This window comes from Haemaphysalis longicornis, unplaced genomic scaffold (assembly GCF_048455015.1).
Source record: "Haemaphysalis longicornis isolate Haplotype H1 unplaced genomic scaffold, Haemaphysalis longicornis Haplotype H1 scaffold_8, whole genome shotgun sequence".
NCBI lineage: Eukaryota > Metazoa > Arthropoda > Arachnida > Ixodida > Ixodidae > Haemaphysalis > Haemaphysalis longicornis.
The window spans coordinates 68,441,088-68,460,273 of record NW_027526445.1 but is presented as its reverse complement, the minus strand read 5'-3'; the positions used below and the strand labels follow the sequence as shown (position 1 = coordinate 68,460,273).

The 19,186-nt window shown below is 53.7% G+C and overlaps 1 protein-coding gene, 1 non-coding gene and 2 pseudogenes across 2 annotated transcripts; all 4 read right to left on the bottom strand.

Annotated features, from left to right (window-relative positions):
* Positions 1–2,197: 2,197 nt before the first annotated feature.
* On the bottom strand, positions 2,198–2,366 carry LOC144150317 (U2 spliceosomal RNA; annotated as a pseudogene).
* A 7,985-nt stretch (positions 2,367–10,351) lies between these two features.
* On the bottom strand, positions 10,352–10,544 carry LOC144150294 (U2 spliceosomal RNA). The gene has a single exon (XR_013318489.1). It is a non-coding gene; the product is annotated as a U2 spliceosomal RNA (small nuclear RNA).
* Positions 10,545–12,806: 2,262 nt separating this feature from the next.
* On the bottom strand, positions 12,807–12,973 carry LOC144150301 (U2 spliceosomal RNA; annotated as a pseudogene).
* Positions 12,974–13,602: 629 nt separating this feature from the next.
* On the bottom strand, positions 13,603–19,186 carry LOC144149366 (uncharacterized). The gene has a single exon (XM_077680934.1). The coding sequence runs from the start codon at positions 18,837–18,839 to the stop codon at positions 17,721–17,723; it is 1,119 nt and encodes a 372-aa protein (XP_077537060.1). The 5' UTR covers positions 18,840–19,186; the 3' UTR covers positions 13,603–17,720.

The following is a 19,186-nucleotide window of genomic DNA, read 5'->3' as shown; positions in this document are numbered from 1 at the left end:
ACGTAGAGATTGGGACGCGGGCAAACCACTAAGTGAAAACAAACTCGCAGCGCGACAGCTGCTTATGTAGACGAGCGGCCTGCAGTGTCGCCGGGTGTTAGCACTCGCGTTTCAACGAAACGACGATGGCAGACGCGGCTCGAACAACTCGGTCGCGGCGGAAGCAAAAGTGCACAGTCAGGGAGCGCGTTTCTTCTAGTTGCGTGGCGCGATTGGGGCAGCCGTCGCAGAGATCCGACGATATGTAACGCGCCCGGGAACGCGTCCCAAGATACGGCAGCGAGCAGCAGCATGCATTTCTCGCTAGTAAACACACGGCAAACGCAAAAAAAAAACACACCATACATACATAATGATCACACACCACTATAGTACAATGCAAACACTTACGCACATGCAAACACAGAGATTGGGACGCGGGCAAACCACTAAGTGAAAACAAACTCGCAGCGAGACAGCTGCTTATGTAGACGAGCGGCCTGCAGTGTCGCCGGGTGTTAGCACTCGCGTTTCAACGAAACGACGATGGCAGACGCGGCTCGAACAACTCGGTCGCGAAGGAAGCAAAAGTGCACAGTCAGGGAGCGCGTTTCTTCTAGTTGCGTGGCGCGATTGGGGCAGCCGTCGCAGAGATCCGACGATATGTAACGAGCCCGGGAACGCGTCCCAAGATACGGCAGCGAGCAGCAGCATGCATTTCTCGCTAGTAAACACACGGCAAACGCAAAAAAAACACACCATACATACATAATGATCACACACCACTATAGTACAATGCAAACACTTACGCACATGCAAAAACAGACATTGGGACGCGGGCAAACCACTAAGTGAAAACAAACTCGCAGCGAGACAGCTGCTTATGTAGACGAGCGGCCTGCAGTGTCGCCGGGTGTTAGCACTCGCGTTTCATCGAAACGACGATGGCAGACGCGGCTCGGAAGCAAAAGTGCACAGTCAGGGAGCGCGTTTCTTCTAGTGGCGTGGCGAGATTGGGGCAGCCGTCGCAGAGATCCGACGATATGTAACGCGCCCGCCAACACACTGCTGGGGAACGATTTGCGAGGGCTCGGGGCTGGACGCCGAAGGACGACTGCAGAGCGGTGCGCTTCACGGCATAGCAGTGCCCCTTTCGCCATCTGTCGGAGGCGCGGCACAACTCTTTTCGGCGCTTTGAAAATGCCTCGCGAGCCGGTTTCTGCGCGCCACTTGTACACATGACGGGTGCGCGCACCACTGCCCGTGCAGAGGAGAGCGACTTCAATGCCAAAATCAACGAAATCATTATGCAGTTAACTCCTCCAGCATTTGCGTTTCTTGCTTGGTCTGTGGAACGCGCGAGCGCTGGCGCGTACGTGTTTGCGTATCGAGAACGTGAGACGCAGCGCACGTCCCCTGAGCAGGTAGCTCTGGAATGTCTTCTTGGCTCAGTGTTGTGTTTACTTTGCGCGCTGCTAGGAGGCTTCAGAGTACGCGCGCACGCTTTCCTCGGTGCCTAGCTGACCGTGATTGCAATAAAAAAAAAAAACACGGAAAACACTGCAGAAACACGACGGGACGTAGCATAGAGTTACATTACTATCGCGTGTAGCCGGCGGCAAGGAGATTTTCTTGATCACGGTAAAAAGGAGCTGAAAGCGCTCGGTTTGCAGTGTGAAAGTAAAAATGAAGGGCGGCGTAAACAAAGCGATTAGCTCGGGCAGTTGTGCAAACATTGGCGCTTTCTGCATGTCCTGTAAACCCCGCGCGCGCGTTGGACCTTCCCCCCTCCCCCCCTTGTGTGCGTTTGTGTGTGTGTGAGAGAGAGAGAGACATCGTTCTCGCGTACAGGACGCAGCACAGCATTTTGGCAAGACACGACAGCGGCCGTCGTGTAGGGTTTAATGAGGTTTGTTTTGGTACTTTGCGCGCTGCTAGGAGGCTCCAGAATACACAGACACACCTGTCTTGGACGCCACTGTACTGTTTATTTGCTCGAAAAAAAAAGAGAATGGCACTTCAAAAACACCTCGGCACACGAAAGTAGCAGCAGAACATAACATTACAGTGCGTATAGGCTGCAGAAACCTACTGGCTATCAAGCAAGAAACTTGAACTCAGCGCTAGAAAAAGACATGAAATCCAATGCATAGCGTTCAATGCCTTTCCCTAAAGTGCTCGTTTCTCATTTTGGGTTTGTTTACAGGCCCCCCGAAGGGGGTCGTGGGCCGAACCCGGCATCAGTGCAACGCCGGGACAACCCGCGGCGCCGGAGGAGCAAGCCCCTTCCCGGCGCCAAGTGGCAAAAAATTAGTTTAATATCTTGAGTCCAAATAGGACTCGTATCAGATATTAAGCTGATAAGAACAGATGTAAAGAAAATTTATTACATCCACATTTCAATATTTACATATATATACAGCATATACACTCGGGATGACTTTCCCGGTTGACAAACAATCACTTTTGCAGAGATTCGGCGTAGCTTTCAAATCATCATTCAAATTAACTAAACAACATTGGTACATCAAAACAGTACATAGACTGACAACCTTAGCATCCTTTCCTAATCACATAGGACACACACTATGAACCTTCTCATCAGCAACTCTGTAAACACTATTGACTTTCTGATGCAAATTACCGAAATGCTTGAGGCCACACAACTCTGTAAACACTATTGACTTTCTGATGCAAATTACCGAAATGCTTGAGGCCACACATTCAATAACACAAACGGCTGGCCTATTGCTCGCACTGCGCGGAACTTTGAGACCAGTGCTGTGACCAGTGCGGCGCGCTGTGTTCGCAATTGCATGCAGCGCGTCTGGGGGCGCGGCCAACTGAGGCTCATTATGCACGCAGCATAATTTATGCTCAACAGTGCTCATTATGCACGCAACATAATTAATGCACAGCAGGTGAGGCGGGGGAGGGGAGTTCTACTTTGCTCGCCTCTGCCGCCCGCCTGCAGTTTGCTCATCAAGTCTCGTGGCCTGCCAATCAACAAAACAAATAGAAAGACCGCTGGAAATTTCCACTCACGCCACTCGTGCACGTGCGGAGAGCTACACCTACGAGCGTGGAAAATTCCACTCGCTACCGCAATCGCACGAGCGCGAAAAGGAAACAAAACTTAACAATACAACAGCAGCGGAAAAAACCCATTCCGGGCTGTTGCTATGCCCCTCTTTAGTAGGGCAAAATGTGGACTTCGATCTTTCTGTCTTTAATACCAATAAAAGGAGCCGACCACCGCCGGAGAAAAGACTCCTCTCCCAAAGAAACAAGCTCCACTTCTAAGTGGGCACACAGCCGAGAACGGGTTTTCCTTAACAAAGGATACATACATTTCTGCGGTTTCGCCTTCAGTGAAGCTACGCCGCGCCTATTCCAAATGACAAGACATCCAACAGCCATTAGGAAATTCACAAGGGCATCGCGCGACTTTGTACTGGGGCTGAAATGATGACCGAACATTCTAGATAACAAGGTCCAGTATGTTTTTGCGACGCGACACTCAAAAAGGACATGCTGAATTGTTTCCCGCTGTCCACACTGTGGGCACTTGTTGTGCGGTACTACACCCCATGCCGCCATGCGGTCGCCTGTGGGAAGGACTCCCCAGCCTCGCAGCCAGCCAAAGTCCCTCACGTCTGGTGGAAGTGTGGAAGCTGTGATTTGCTTCCAGCGTACGTTATCGCTGATTTCTTTTTGTTCCCTGTGCAGCTGTGCAATGGCAAGCGTTTCGCTCACTTTGCTCGGCTGCACGAGCGCAAAGTCAAGCGCAGGGAGCTGCGCTCGCAGCGATCTTAGTGACTTCAGCACGTAGGCATAGAAAGGTGGTGGCTGCTCAGCTGTGGGCCCCACACGCCCCTCGTCAAAGAACAAGCCCCGACTCGTGCCTAAGAAGTACTCCATGAGCTTTCGCCCTGGGTACTCCTCGTCGGCCGCGAGCGCGAACATGTTCTTCACAGCTAAAGCACTGCACACTGTAGGTAGGCAGGGTAAGCTGAAACCGCCTTTGCTCGGGGGGAGGCGCAGGCAGACACGCGCCACTTTTTCAGTTTTGCCCCCCCAGAAGAAAGAGCCGAACATCGTGGCTAACTGGCGAAGGATGTGACGCGGCGGTCGTGCTACGCGGGCTACATAAAAGTATGCCGCCGACACACAAGCCTTAATGATGTAGCTGCGTTCTCGGAAGGAGAGATTATAGGATGCGGCTACCTGTAGTCGCCTCTCCGCCTTCTCCCTCAGCTGGCGCCAGGTCTCGTTAGCCACCTCGCCTGACGCGTGAAACACTACGCCCAGCACCCTAACCCCTTCTACCCACTCTACCCCTCCAGGCAGGTCTGACGCGAACGTGCCAAAGCGGAGAGCTTTGCTCTTGCCCCTGTTCAATTGGGCGCCGGACAGCTCGCTGTACACTGTGAAAAGCCGCAAGAACGCTGCGAAACTGTCCTCGTCCCGCACGAACAGGGACACATCGTCCGCGTATGCTGATACCTTGACCTGGTCCTGTCCTGGCAGCGGAAAGCCGCGGATAGCCGGGGACTCTACTATGCGACGCAAGAGAGGATCGAGACAGAGAGCAAAAAGCAAAGGAGAAAGAGGACATCCCTGCCTAATGCCTCGCGTCACTGGAAAAGGTGCAGTTAGCTGACCATTAACCAGCAGTTCTGACGTTACATCTGAGTACAGAGCCCCTAACCGTGCCACGCACTCGCTAGGGAGGCCGAAACAACCCAGCACGGCGAGCAAATACGAGTGCTCCACCCTGTCGAAGGCTTTCGCCTGATCGACAGAGACGAAGCTACCCGAAATGCCCGTGCGCGAGGCGTAGGTGAAAAGATTTCTTGTTAAGGCGAGCGCAGAGAAAATGGTGCGCCCTGGGACGCAGCATGTCTGCGCGAGGCTGACAATGTGAGGAAGTACCGAACCTATACGCTTTGCTAGTAGAGACGCGACGATCTTATAATCTACATTCAGCAACGTTATAGGCCGGTATCCCTGTGGCAGTGAGGGGTCGCCGCCTGGCTTGGCGATCAGGACAACCCTCCCCTTACGAAAAGAGTCAGGTCTCCTACCCTCGGCAAAGAACGCGTTGACCATTTGCACCAGGAAATCCTTCAGGGCCGGAAAGAAAAGCTTATAGAATCCTACCGGGATTCCGTCTGGCCCTGGCGCAGAGGCTTCTCGCATGTCTGACAGCGCCTCCCACAGTTCCGTCGCCGTAACAGGGGCGCAAAGACGCTCCTGCAAATGGCTTGGGACGCAGGGGAGGGCGCCACAAAACTCTTGTACCTGGCTGGTGAACGAAGCCTCCCCCACCAAACGATTTGTTTCAGATTGAAAGAACCGGCGGAAGTGGCCTTCAAACTCCTCACAAATGTCCCTGTTGTCCGAGCTACGCTCCCCATTCGGCGCTCGGACGAAGGGAACACGAACGTGGCCAGAGTTTTCCGTTGAACCAGCCCTGACGTGCCTAAGCACAGCAGGGTCTGCTACCGGCCTACCCATGACTGACGCCCGGCTAGCTGCACTGGAGGATTGGCGCAGTAGCCGTTCGTAACGCCCCCTAAGCAGGTCTAAGTACTCCCGCATAGCAAAGGTGAGCGTGTCAGCACGCTGAACTATACGCATCCTTCGAAGGACTTCGTTTAGTTCACGTGTGACACGCACCTTGCGGTCTCGCCCGGCCTTGATGAGGAGCGTCCGCCAGCCCTTCTTTCTTATGTCCCAATCCATAGCTTCAGCGCTCGAATCGCCCTCCGCCCTTAGGGATTGCCTAATCTCCTCGGCGCTCACTGGGTCTGTCAGCAGACACTGGTCCATACGCCACAGGTCAGGACGAGGACCGTCTGCTTCGGACTCCAGCGTGACCGAGAGAGGCGCGTGATCTGATATTCTAGGGGCATCCTCAGGGAAACGAAGCACTTCACAGCTGGTTAGGATGCAGCTTAATTCAGCAGGGAATAGAAACTTGTCTATTCTGCTAGCGGAACGACTCCTCGACCAAGTGGCAGCAAAGGAATCCCCATGCATGGTGACCCACGCATCGCGGAGGCGAAACTGCGCAATCAAATCGCGCAAGGCACTGGCCCCGCGATACGGACGACCTTGCCCAGGCCCACGAACATCGCGTACAGGATCGGTGACACAGTTAAAGTCCCCAACCAGAAATGTAGGATATGAATCCAGTAAATACATGTCAAGAGCTTCAAAGAAATCGGCCGAATGTTGGCGCTGCGCAGGCGCATACAGATTAACAGCGCGCACTCGTTTAGAAAACAAATTAAAATCTACTGCAATTACCCTGCCATCCAGTCCAAAAGTTACGTGCGCTCTCTCGCGCAGAGAGGCGCGCAGAAAAACTACACCAACCCCCGAGGAGGCCGAACTGCACAGTGAAAAGAAAGCCTGAACATTAAAACGATCTTTGAATAAATTAACGTCTCGGGGGGTGCGGAAATTACATTCTTGTAGGAAAAGCACATCAACGTTTTGCGCCCTAGCGAAGTGCATAATCTCTCTTTGCTTATTCAAGTTACGAAAACCTTAAATATTCAAAGAAAAAAAATGCACAAGCATTATAATAATAAATGCGCTACTTATCATTGATCTGCTTTTCCTTTACAACTAATTGGATGAACCTACAAAGAAGGGCTGGGGACCCGTGCCTTCTTACTATTTTCGGCAGCGGCGTCCGATTCGCCAGACGAGAGGAGGCCGCGCTTGGCTGGGTCCATTCGGGCGGGGCCCGAAGTGTCCATTGCGATGTCGTCGTCCGTGGGGAGGGAGTCCGTGGGGGCGGGCCGGGCAGTCGTCGAGAGGGTGGCGGGGTTAAGCACAGCACTGGAGTCCGTGGGGGCGTTCCGGGTCGATGTCGAAGGGGCGGGGATCGGCGCAGCGCTAGCAGGGATGGCCGCTGTCGCAGCACTCTTCTTGCTGCTTTTCCCTCCTTTGCGGCTCGGTCCTGTTCGGCCGCGGGGAGGGAGGGGCGCAGCGGGGGCCTCCCTGGCGGGTGCCGCGTCAGTCTCCGGCTCCGAGGGCGTCTCCGAGATGGTGGTGGAGAAAACTTCGTCCTTCTCACCGAAGGGCGAAAGCGGAGAGGGCGCGTCCTCGAAGTCGAAGGAGCTACCTTCGTCCGATGACTCGGTGATGGCCGGGAGCTGTGCGGGCGTTGGTTGTTGTTCCTCTTGCGGTGGGTCAATGGTCGGCGTGGCTTCGCTGTCTGCACCCGTACTCGCGGCAGGTACCTCCTCCGAAGCTGATGGGAGGGCAGGGAAGTCTCCCAGTGCCGCCGCGTAGGAGCGCGGCCGCAAGCAGTCGGCCGTGGGATGCCGACCTCCGCATCTTCTGCAACCGGCGTCGCATGCCTCCTCTTCGTGGCCAAAGCTGAGGCACCGAGCACACCACAACGCCTTACACTCGTTCCCGTTGTGTCCAGGCTGGTTGCAACGCGCGCACACCCGCTTGACTCCGCGATATTCGCACTGTACTCGTACTCCGCGGACCTCCAGGAAGTTGGGGATGGGCTTCCGCATCTCGATCTTCACGATGCGCTGGCCGTTCTTCAGGTGGGAGTGCCCCTTGAAAGTCGGGTATTGTATCGACAGTACCCTGCCGTAGGCCGACAGGGCAGTTCCTAGGTCCGCCTCGCTGATGAAAGGCAGCAGTCGCAGGACGCTGACGACTATCACCTTGGGGCCGATGCATTGGACGGGCGTCTTCACGCCGCTCAGGGTGACGTAGCCTGCGGCGTTGAGCTTTGCGGCAGCAGCAGCCGAAACCACTACCACGCAGAAGCGCATGCCGCCCTGGTGTTGCAGGGTGTCTAGTTGCTTGGGTCCGAGGACCGCGTCAAATCCATCGACGATGCTGTCGACGGTCGAGTTCGCTGGAGCGACGAAGTTGAAACAGTGCGCCTTGGGAGGGGGTGCACGGTACTCAATCACGGTTGTTTCTCCGCAGGGCGGGCCGGGGTAATGGTTGAAACTGCGCCGAAGCGCGACGGGTTGCTGGAAGGAACGAAGGGCACAGCCTGCGCGGCAGCTAAGTGCCGCGCCACTGCCTGCGAAAAAACTAAGTCCCGACCGTGAAACAGACCGGCCGGGACACAGCGCCTCTCCTTGATCTTAGCCAAAAGGCCGAGAAGCGATAGCGCTAATTAACTTTCTAATTAGTCTCCGACCCGCAACACAGCACGAGCAAAACTGTGGCCACAAGGCGAGCCCAAACATTGGCAGCCGGCACTCGCCCCGCGGCGGCCTTCGCCACGCGTCGAGCTTCACCGCAGGGCACGCGGTCACTCGTTTGTATGTTCTCTGTGCATTCAACCCGCAGGCGACAGCTAACGACTACCAAAAAAGCTTGTCGCAAGCAGAAATGCGCTCGCTCAGCGAGCACACTTACGCAAGATTGCGGAAGGACGCGGCGCGTCCCAAGATACGGCAGCGAGCAGCAGCACGCATTTCTCGCCAGTAAACACACGGCAAACGCAAAAAAAAAACACACCATACATAAATAATAATCACACACCACTATAGTACAATGCAAACACTTACGCACATGCAAACGCAGAGATTGGGACGCGGGCAAACCACTAAGTGAAAACAAACTCGCAGCGCGACAGCTGCTTATGTAGACGAGCGGCCTGCAGTGTCGCCGGGTGTTAGCACTCGCGTTTCAACGAAACGACGATGGCAGACGCGGCTCGAACAACTCGGTCGCGGCGGAAGCAAAAGTGCACAGTCAGGGAGCGCGTTTCTTCTAGTTGCGTGGCGCGATTGGGGCAGCCGTCGCAGAGATCCGACGACATGTAACGCGCCCGGGAACGCGTCCCGAGATACGGCAGCGAGCAGCAGCATGCATTTCTCGCTAGTAAACACACGGCAAACGCAAAAAAAACACACCATACATACATAATGATCACACACCACTATAGTGCAATGCAAACACTTACGCACATGCAAACACAGAGATTGGGACGCGGGCAAACCACTAAGTGAAAACAAACTCGCAGCGAGACAGCTGCTTATTTAGACGAGCGGCCTGCAGTGTCGCCGGGTGTTAGCACTCGCGTTTCAACGAAACGACGATGGCAGACGCGGCTCGGAAGCAAAAGTGCACAGTCAGGGAGCGCGTTTCTTCTAGTGGCGTGGCGCGATTGGGGCAGCCGTCGCAGAGATCCGACGATATGTAACGCGCCCGCCAACACACTGCTGGGGAACGATTTTACGAGGGCTCGGGGCTGGACGCCGAAGGACGACTGCAGAGCGGTGCGCTTCACGGCATAGCAGTGCCCCTTTCGCCATCTGTCGGAGGCGCGGCACAACTCTTTTCGGCGCTTTGAAAATGCCTCGCGAGCCGGTTTCTGCGCGCCACTTGTACACATGACGGGTGCGCGCACCACTGCCCGTGCAGAGGAGAGCGACTTCAATGCCAAAATCAACGAAATCATTATGCAGTTAACTCCTCCAGCATTTGCGTTTCTTGCTTGGTCTGTGGAACGCGCGAGCGCTGGCGCGTACGTGTTTGCGTATCGAGAACGTGAGACGCAGCGCACGTCCCCTGAGCAGGTAGCTCTGGAATGTCTTCTTGGCTCAGTGTTGTGTTTACTTTGCGCGCTGCTAGGAGGCTTCAGAGTACGCGCGCACGCTTTCCTCGGTGCCTAGCTGACCGTGATTGCAATGAAAAAAAAAACACGAAAAACACTGCAGAAACACGACGGGACGTAGCATAGAGTTACATTACTATCGCGTGTAGCCGGCGGCAAGGAGATTTTCTTGATCACGGTAAAAATGAGCTGAAAGCGCTCCGTTTACAGTGTGAAAGTAAAAATGAAGGGCGGCGTAAACAAAGCGATTAGCTCGGGCAGTTGTGCAAACATTGGCGCTTTCTGCATGTCCTGTAAACCCCGCGCGCGCGTTGGACCTTCCCCCCTCCCCCCCTTGTGTGCGTTTGTGTGTGTGAGAGAGAGAGAGAGACATCGTTCTCGCGTACAGGACGCAGCACAGGATTTTAGCAAGACACGACAGCGGCCGTCGTGTAGGGTTTAATGAGGTTTGTTTTGGTACTTACCGCGCTGCTAGGAGGCTCCAGAATACACAGACACACCTGTCTTGGACGCCACTGTACTGTTTATTTGCTCGAAAAAAAAAGAGAATGGCACTTCAAAAACACCTCGGCACACGAAAGTAGCAGCAGAACATAACATTACAGTGCGTATAGGCTGCAGAAACCTACTGGCTATCAAGCAAGAAACTTGCTCAGCGCTAGAAAAAGACATGAAATCCAATGCATAGCGTTCAATGCCTTTCCCTAAAGTGCTCGTTTCTCATTTTGGGTTTGTTTACAGGCCCCCCGAAGGGGGTCGTGGGCCGAACCCGGCATCAGTGCAACGCCGGGACAACCCGCGGCGCCGGAGGAGCAAGCCCCTTCACGGCGCCAAGTGGCAAAAAATTAGTTTAATATCTTGAGTCCAAATAGGACTCGTATCAGATATTAAGCTGATAAGAACAGATACTACACTTTTGATCTTAGCCAAAAGGCCGAGAAGCGATAGCGCTAATTAACTTTCTAATTAGTCTCTGACCCGCAACACAGCACGAGCAAAACTGTGGCCACAAGGCGAGCCCAAACATTGGCAGCCGGCACTCGCCCCGCGGCGGCCTTCGCCACGCGTCGAGCTTCACCGCAGGGCACGCGGTCACTCGTTTGTATGTTCTCTGTGCATTCAACCCGCAGGCGACAGCTAACGATTACCAAAAAAGCTTGTCGCAAGCAGAAATGCGCTCGCTCAGCGAGCACACTTACGCAAGATTGCGGAAGGACGCGGCGCGTCCCAAGATATGGCAGCGAGCAGCAGCACGCATTTCTCGCCAGTAAACACACGGCAAACGCAAAAAAAAACACACCATACATAAATAATAATCACACACCACTATAGTACAATGCAAACACTTACGCACATGCAAACGCAGAGATTGGGACGCGGGCAAACCACTAAGTGAAAACAAACTCGCAGCGCGACAGCTGCTTATGTAGACGAGCGGCCTGCAGTGTCGCCGGGTGTTAGCACTCGCGTTTAGCAGCGCGCAAGCGCAAGAAAATGGAATAAACGTGTCTTCAATCAATCAATCAACGAAACGACGATGGCAGACGCGGCTCGAACAACTCGGTCGCGGCGGAAGCAAAAGTGCACAGTCAGGGAGCGCGTTTCTGCTAGTTGCGTGGCGCTATTGGGGCAGCCGTCGCAGAGATCCGACGACATGTAACGCGCCCGGGAACGCGTCCCGAGATACGGCAGCGAGCAGCAGCATGCATTTCTCGCTAGTAAACACACGGCAAACGCAAAAAAAACACACCATACATACATAATGATCACACACCACTATAGTGCAATGCAAACACTTACGCACATGCAAACACAGAGATTGGGACGCGGGCAAACCACTAAGTGAAAACAAACTCGCAGCGAGACAGCTGCTTATGTAGACGAGCGGCCTGCAGTGTCGCCGGGTGTTAGCACTCGCGTTTCAACGAAACGACGATGGCAGACGCGGCTCGGAAGCAAAAGTGCACAGTAAGGGAGCGCGTTTCTTCTAGTGGCGTGGCGCGATTGGGGCAGCCGTCGCAGAGATCCGACGATATGTAACGCGCCCGCCAACACACTGCTGGGGAACGATTTGCGAGGGCTCGGGGCTGGACGCCGAAGGACGACTGCAGAGCGGTGCGCTTCACGGCATAGCAGTGCCCCTTTCGCCATCTGTCGGAGGCGCGGCACAACTCTTTTCGGCGCTTTGAAAATGCCTCGCGAGCCGGTTTCTGCGCGCCACTTGTACACATGACGGGTGCGCGCACCACTGCCCGTGCAGAGGAGAGCGACTTCAATGCCAAAATCAACGAAATCATTATGCAGTTAACTCCTCCAGCATTTGCGTTTCTTGCTTGGTCTGTGGAACGCGCGAGCGCTGGCGCGTACGTGTTTGCGTATCGAGAACGTGAGACGCAGCGCACGTCCCCTGAGCAGGTAGCTCTGGAATGCCTTCTTGGCTCAGTGTTGTGTTTACTTTGCGCGCTGCTAGGAGGCTTCAGAGTACGCGCGCACGCTTTCCTCGGTGCCTAGCTGACCGTGATTGCAATGAAAAAAAAAACACGAAAAACACTGCAGAAACACGACGGGACGTAGCATAGAGTTACATTACTATCGCGTGTAGCCGGCGGCAAGGAGATTTTCTTGATCACGGTAAAAATGAGCTGAAAGCGCTCCGTTTACAGTGTGAAAGTAAAAATGAAGGGCGGCGTAAACAAAGCGATTAGCTCGGGCAGTTGTGCAAACATTGGCGCTTTCTGCATGTCCTGTAAACCCCGCGCGCGCGTTGGACCTTCCCCCCTCCCCCCCTTGTGTGCGTTTGTGTGTGTGAGGGAGAGAGAGAGACATCGTTCTCGCGTACAGGACGCAGCACAGCATTTTGGCAAGACACGACAGCGGCCGTCGTGTAGGGTTTAATGAGGTTTGTTTTGGTACTTTGCGCGCTGCTAGGAGGCTCCAGAATACACAGACACACCTGTCTTGGACGCCACTGTACTGTTTATTTGCTCGAAAAAAAAAGAGAATGGCACTTCAAAAACACCTCGGCACACGAAAGTAGCAGCAGAACATAACATTACAGTGCGTATAGGCTGCAGAAACCTACTGGCTATCAAGCAAGAAACTTGAACTCAGCGCTAGAAAAAGACATGAAATCCAATGCATAGCGTTCAATGCCTTTCCCTAAAGTGCTCGTTTCTCATTTTGGGTTTGTCTACAGGCCCCCCGAAGGGGGTCGTGGGCCGAACCCGGCATCAGTGCAACGCCGGGACAACCCGCGGCGCCGGAGGAGCAAGCCCCTTCACGGCGCCAAGTGGCAAAAAATTAGTTTAATATCTTGAGTCCAAATAGGACTCGTATCAGATATTAAGCTGATAAGAACAGATACTGGGAAGATAATTTTATTCGCTCTGTGAAAACTGTACAGGTAACTATAGCATACATCCCCTGGATCGGGGGGTTCCAAACTTGCACACAACTCATACACACATAAAGTACTTGTACTGCGTGCCACTTTTACACGCAGTCACCCTAAGTCGACAGAGAACGATGCGGGAAACAACAAAAATGAAACAGGGTTTCAACACTGGTTTCATCACGGGGCCAACCCCTTCACAATGCTATCCGCAAAGTTTCTACATACCACATGCTACTACACAGTACTGCATACTCAATACCTTATACTACTACATACTACATAATACTACATACTACCACATACTACATAATACTACATGCAACTACATTACGCTACTACATACTACATAAGTGTCAGTACTACCTGGCTGTGTGTACTACGACACTATAATACGTAAACTACCATTCCATGTCAGTGCATGTCCCTGCACCTACGTAGTGTCTACAGAAATCTACTGTACTGTATACGTCAAAGTGTGTACGGAACACGAGCCGCCAAAGTAAACATCTCTATCCTCTGACAGAGGAAGGAACCTATCCTACTGTTTCAAGAAAAACCCAAAAACAAAACAAAGAAAAATAACAAAAAAAACCCTAGGGGTTTTGGATAGAGAACACGATGCTGGGACGCAAGGTAGGTCGTCAATCGCCTAAGTCAGTACGTCCGGGAATTCCAATTTGACCTGGACTCGACCATTTGCCACGTCCAGATACTGACATGACCAGCGGCGCAGAAACTCTTCCTCTCCGAGCCGAAAAAGCTGGCCTGCCAGAAAAACTCGGAGCTCTTGTCTAAAATGGCACAGTAGGGGCCACTGTAATCGTAGCCGCCTGTTCTGTGCCACCGCCTTGCAGCGATTCCGCCACAGTACCCACTCCCCCACCACAAGGCACAGCCTCGCCATGGCCTCCCGGGGGCACCTGTTCTCAGCGTGGTACTGCGCTAGCCGCATGCCTGGCGCCGCTCTGTGCAGAATGCGCCAGAAGCACTTTGCTACGACACATGTCGAGACAACGTGCTCTGTCACCTCCTGGCGTCCGCAGTTGGGGCACGAGGCCTCGTCAGTTATGCCCCAGCGACTCAGACGATCTTTAGTTGGCAAAATGCGCCATGCGCGTTGCCACTGGAAATCCTTTATTTTGTCAGGTAGATTGCCTACCGTAAGTTCCCTCCAAGGAAACTCCGGTGGCTCCACCCTGTGCGCAGCTCTCTTGACCATCAGTTGCTCGCACAACCTTGCAGGTTGTGTTCCCCTCACGTCCACGGTGGGGTCCATTGTGAGCAGCTCCTGATGGAGGCTTAGGATAGCCTTGTAGTACTTTGGGGTGGTCTCGGCACTGGGGTATAGGTTACCCGCTAGGTGCGGGGCCAAGGTTCGTCTAGCCGGGCCCATGAAGTACAGCGCAAGTTTCCTTGCCGGGGCCTCTACATCGTCCAGTACATTCAGAACGACCCTCAGGGCCAAGAGCCGGGCCATTGTACTCACGCATGGGAGGCCAAGACCCCCAAGTTGCCTTGGGAGGCGCACCGCGTCCCTCGCTAGTCTTTCGGTGTTACCCTCCCAGAAGAAGCTAAATAATATCCTAGTGAGTTTCTGCACCGTTGGTTCACTTGGTGGGCAAATCTTTGCGGCGAAAAGGAACTTGGCAGTAAAAATACATTTGATTAAATAGGTCCTCTCTGCCATGGAGAGTTCAAACGTTTTTGCTCGTGTGGTTTCCTTCTCGACTTCTTCAAGGATGTTAGAGAAGAGGTTTGGAGAGACACCAGTACTAGCGAAGAGCAAACCTAGAATTCTCAGCTCGGAGGCTACTCTAAATACAGTAGCGCGGCTAATTCCGCTAGGTCCAATCCGTAGTATGGCAGTCTTGTTAGGATTTAGCTTCGCGCCTGATAGCCGGGCATACGCCTCGAAATCCTCTACAAGGGGTTTTATACCATCAGGATCTTTCATGTAGACTGACACATCGTCAGCATATGCGGCCACCTTTACCACTCCTTGCCCCGGCAAAGGGAGCCCGCGGATGCCCTGGTTGTTATCGATGCGACGTATTAGGGGGTCTATGCGTAACACAAAAAAGAGGGGGGACAGGGGACAACCCTGCCTGACACCTCGTTCGACTTTCACCTTTCCTTGGATTAGACCATTTATTGTTAAGTCACTAGTTATGTCTTGGTATAGAGCTCTAAATACCTCTGTGAAAGCTGGTGGGAAGCCGTAGGCTTGGAAAGTCGCGTAGAGATATGGGTGCGCTACCCTGTCAAATGCGCTTTCCTGGTCCAGAGATACTATCATGCCCGGGGACTTAGTGTGGTTAGTGTAAGCTATCAGATCTCTTGTTAGGGACAGGGTCGCGAAGATGTTTCTGTCCGGGACAGAACTGGTTTGCTGTGAGCAAACCAGCTCTGGCCATATGCTCTTAATGCGTGACACGAGCAAGCTTGCAAAGACTTTGTAGTCCGTGTTCAAAACTGATATCGGCCTATATGCTGCTGGGATGCGGGGATCCTTCCCCTCCTTATACAGCAGTACGAGTCTGCCCTGTTTGTATGAGGTGGGGACTCTTTTAGAAGTTAGGATCTCATTGAAAACCCTCACTAGGGTGTCCCCTAGCACCGGCCAGAAAGTCTTGTAAAATTCAGTGGGGAGCCCATCCGGTCCCGGTGACGAGCCCATTTTCATGTTTTGGATTATTGCGTATATCTCGGAATTCGTGGTCTCGTCCATTAAGTCCTGTCCGTAATCAGGATCAACTTGGGGGAGCTTGCCCTCCAGTTCCTGAATCTTTTCTGCTAAAGTGTCTATGTCTGGTTTGGAGTCTTCCTTGTAGAGGCTCGCAAAAGCCTCTAAAAAGACTGTTTTCATGTCCTGTGGATCACTAGAGATTACGCCCGGGGACGTTTGCACCTCCGATATGGATATGTTAGGTTTGTTGGCGTCTGAGAACCGTTTGATTTCCCAGCTGCCATTGCACGGCGCATTACTATTGCAGGCCATGCCTGGTGAAACTAGCCGGTGTAACTGTTGTTGGTATCGTTCCCTTAATTCATTTAGGTATTCCTCCATCTCTGGTGAAAGTTGACCCCCCTCTTCACCAATCTAATACGTAGCAGGGTATCTGTCAACTCTTGCGTGTAGCGGCCTCTAAGCTCTTTGCCCGCTACCTGAGCCAGCCTTCTGCATGTCTCCTTGAGGCAATCCCAAGAGGCATGTCCGCCTTCTGCCTCTACTACACTATATAGCTCAGACCGCAGGGCCTGCCTCGCTGTCCTGTCCTGCAGCAACCTAATATCTAACCTCCAGTGCCGCGTGCCGTCGTACCGGCCGTCCGCCGTGCGGATGGCTAGTAGGACCGGTTTGTGATCTGACACGTACGGTGTATGGTCTGTAAATCCTACCATTCCGATATCTACCACTGCCGCTACTAGATCTCCAGTTATATAGAATCTATCCAGGCGGCTTTCTGAGCTGCCTCGGCGCCATGTGGCTTGGAACTCATCTCCGTGTTTAGACACCCATGCATCTACCATCCGAAAATCCGTGACTAACTTTCCTAGTTCAACAGCGTTCCAGACCGGTCTGCCCTGTCCGGGACCTCTCACGTCCCTGACACTGTCAAGGACACAGTTGAAATCCCCGCACGGGATGGTGGGCCCAGAATGAGACAAGTATGGCGCTAGGTTGCGAAAGAAGCCGTTTGAAGCCGAGGCCCTGGCTGGGGCGTAAATGCTGACTATCCTGAATTTTGTGCCTCCCAAGTTAAAGTTGAAAACACACAGCCTGCCTTCACTATCTGTTGACGTGAACCCGGCTCTCCACACACTTGGGTTTAAACACAATATCCCTACCCCATACGACCTCGACGATGCTAATGAGAAGTAAGAGGAGATGCCGAAAGCTCTTTGGAAACACTGTACATCATGTGGCGTATAGAAATTGACTTCTTGAAGGAACGCTACATCTGCCCTATTCTGCCGCAAGAAATGTACTACTTCCCTTTGCTTATCTCGGTTTCGAAACCCTTGAACGTTCAAAGAGAGGATTTTAAGCATCGACAGAAGGATGAGCAGCATCCCTAATCCTCTATACCATTCTCGGATCCGACGACAACCCTTCTGGATGTGCATTATGTGGATTGGGAAGAACCGTACTTGGGGGCTCAAGAAAAGAACACTGCGTTAAAGAAATGGCATAACCCCGTAACCCGCTATGACACTGTACACTCCTGCCTCGCACACTCGCCCCTTGAAAAAAGCCCGACCGCGGGCCACAACTACATCTCACCACAAACCACTTTGCTGACGTCAGAGTCAAACGTCCGCTTACTTTTGCTGCGGGTGCGGGCTGTGTGGTGTAGTCCTCCGTCTGGCGTCGCTTGCCGAGGGGAAAGTCCTGCCGCACTGGGTTCCACACACACACTATGTCCACTCCGCACAGCACTGTTCCACGTAGTCGGAGAGTAAAAGGGATTTCCAAAAGCACTGGGTTCCACACACACACTATGTCCGCTCCGCACCGCACTGTTCCACTTAGTCGGAGAGTCAAAGGGATTTCCGAGAGGTCTGTGAGATTGTCTGTAGTCCGGCATGTCATTTTGGGTAGCGAGTCTTGTGGCACTGTTGTCTCTGCACCATGGAGCACTCCACTGCACAGCTCAACACAGCACAGAACTACGCAGCTCACAGTCGCGCGAAGACTCAGTTGGAGATTGGTATTTGGGCCACTGTTCATGTTAGGCGCAAGTTCTTCTTGGGGGATCGGGTTGGCCTTTTCTTTTTCTTCGTCGCTGTGCCTGCGTCGTCGCTTGAGAATTGTCGCTTTGCCTCAGAGGCGACACCCTGCATATCTTCATCTGATTCTTCACTCAAATGAAGGTTCTTGTTTACATCTGCCAGGCTGGCCATCTCCGGTAAGTCAGGGTTGGTGGTACTTTCGTTCTCAGTGCCTGTTTCTTGGGGGACGCTGGGGAGTTTCTGTTGGTTGGCTTCCTGTGGCGGTTCTTCGTCCTTTCCTTGGGTTGGGGGTCTAGTGGCTGGGGTTTCTACTCGTATCGTCTCGACCGGGGTAGGGCTTGGCGTGATGGCTGGCTCCGGTCCTGGTGTGTCCTTCTTGTGCACGTGGTCTTGGCTGGGTTGCAGTGGAGGAAAGGAATCGGTGTTGAATTCCCTGGTCTCTTGACTGCTTGAGCCTCCGGCCACCGAACTGTAAAGATGGGGCACCTCACAGGACGTGGTGGCGTGGGCCTGTCCGCAGCGACGGCATGGCAAAACGCAGGGAGACGACTCGTGGCCGAATATGCCACACCGCTCGCAGAAGGGGGCAGAGCACTCGGTGGAGATGTGGCCCTCCTGTCTGCAGCGGCGGCACACCCGTCGGACCCCGGGGTAATCAAAGACTGCTCGGTGTCCGGCCACTCGAATGTAGTTTGGCACCGGATTGTCCTCCTTCATTCGCATTTGGATGTATCTGGTCCCCGTGAGGACCGAGGGCTGCCCTTTGAACGTCCCGTTCCGGACCTCGGTGACCTGGCCGTGAGGAGTGAGAGCTCGTATGAGTGACTCGTTGGTGACGGTTGCCGGCAGGAACAAGCAGGTAATGCTCGTTGATGCCGGACCGATGGGGATGAGGGGCACGATTTGGTCACCGAGGCGGACGGTCTTGAATTGTATCAAGGTTGTTGCGGCTGCTCTGGTGTTGACTGTTACTTCGTAGTTCCTGGCTCCCATGTGTTGGACACAGTAAACTTCTTGAATGGTGACAATGCGGGCCACTCCATCGATGATGTCATCGGCGGTGCAGCCCACGGGTAGCTTAACGGAGAAGACATTGCTCCTGGGTGGAGGCATGTCGTCAGGTGGTTGAAGGCCGACGAGGGCCCCAGACGACGTTGCGACCCCGGCCGAGGCTGGGGCCGACTTCTTTTCACGGGGTCAGGGAGGCCTGTGACGCCACGCTGACCCGGAACCGAAGTCCCAGGCCAGGAGAGTCGTCCAGGGGCAACCAAGGGTTGGGGGTTGGTTGGGGGTTCAGGAATCAGGGGGGGGGTTCAAATTGCGCCAACACACTTCACACTCCCCAGCAAAACAACAGGCACACTTCACATGCAATCGTGCAGAAACATGCAGTGGCTGACAGAGCAGCCCATGCCCATGCAACTGGACGATCTAGTGGGTTGTCGACCAGGCTCCAGGGG

Excerpts from the sequence above, each read along its gene's own strand:
- LOC144149366 (XM_077680934.1), bottom strand. The coding sequence starts at position 18,839 with ATGCCTCCACCCAGGAGCAATGTCTTCTCCGTTAAGCTACCCGTGGGC.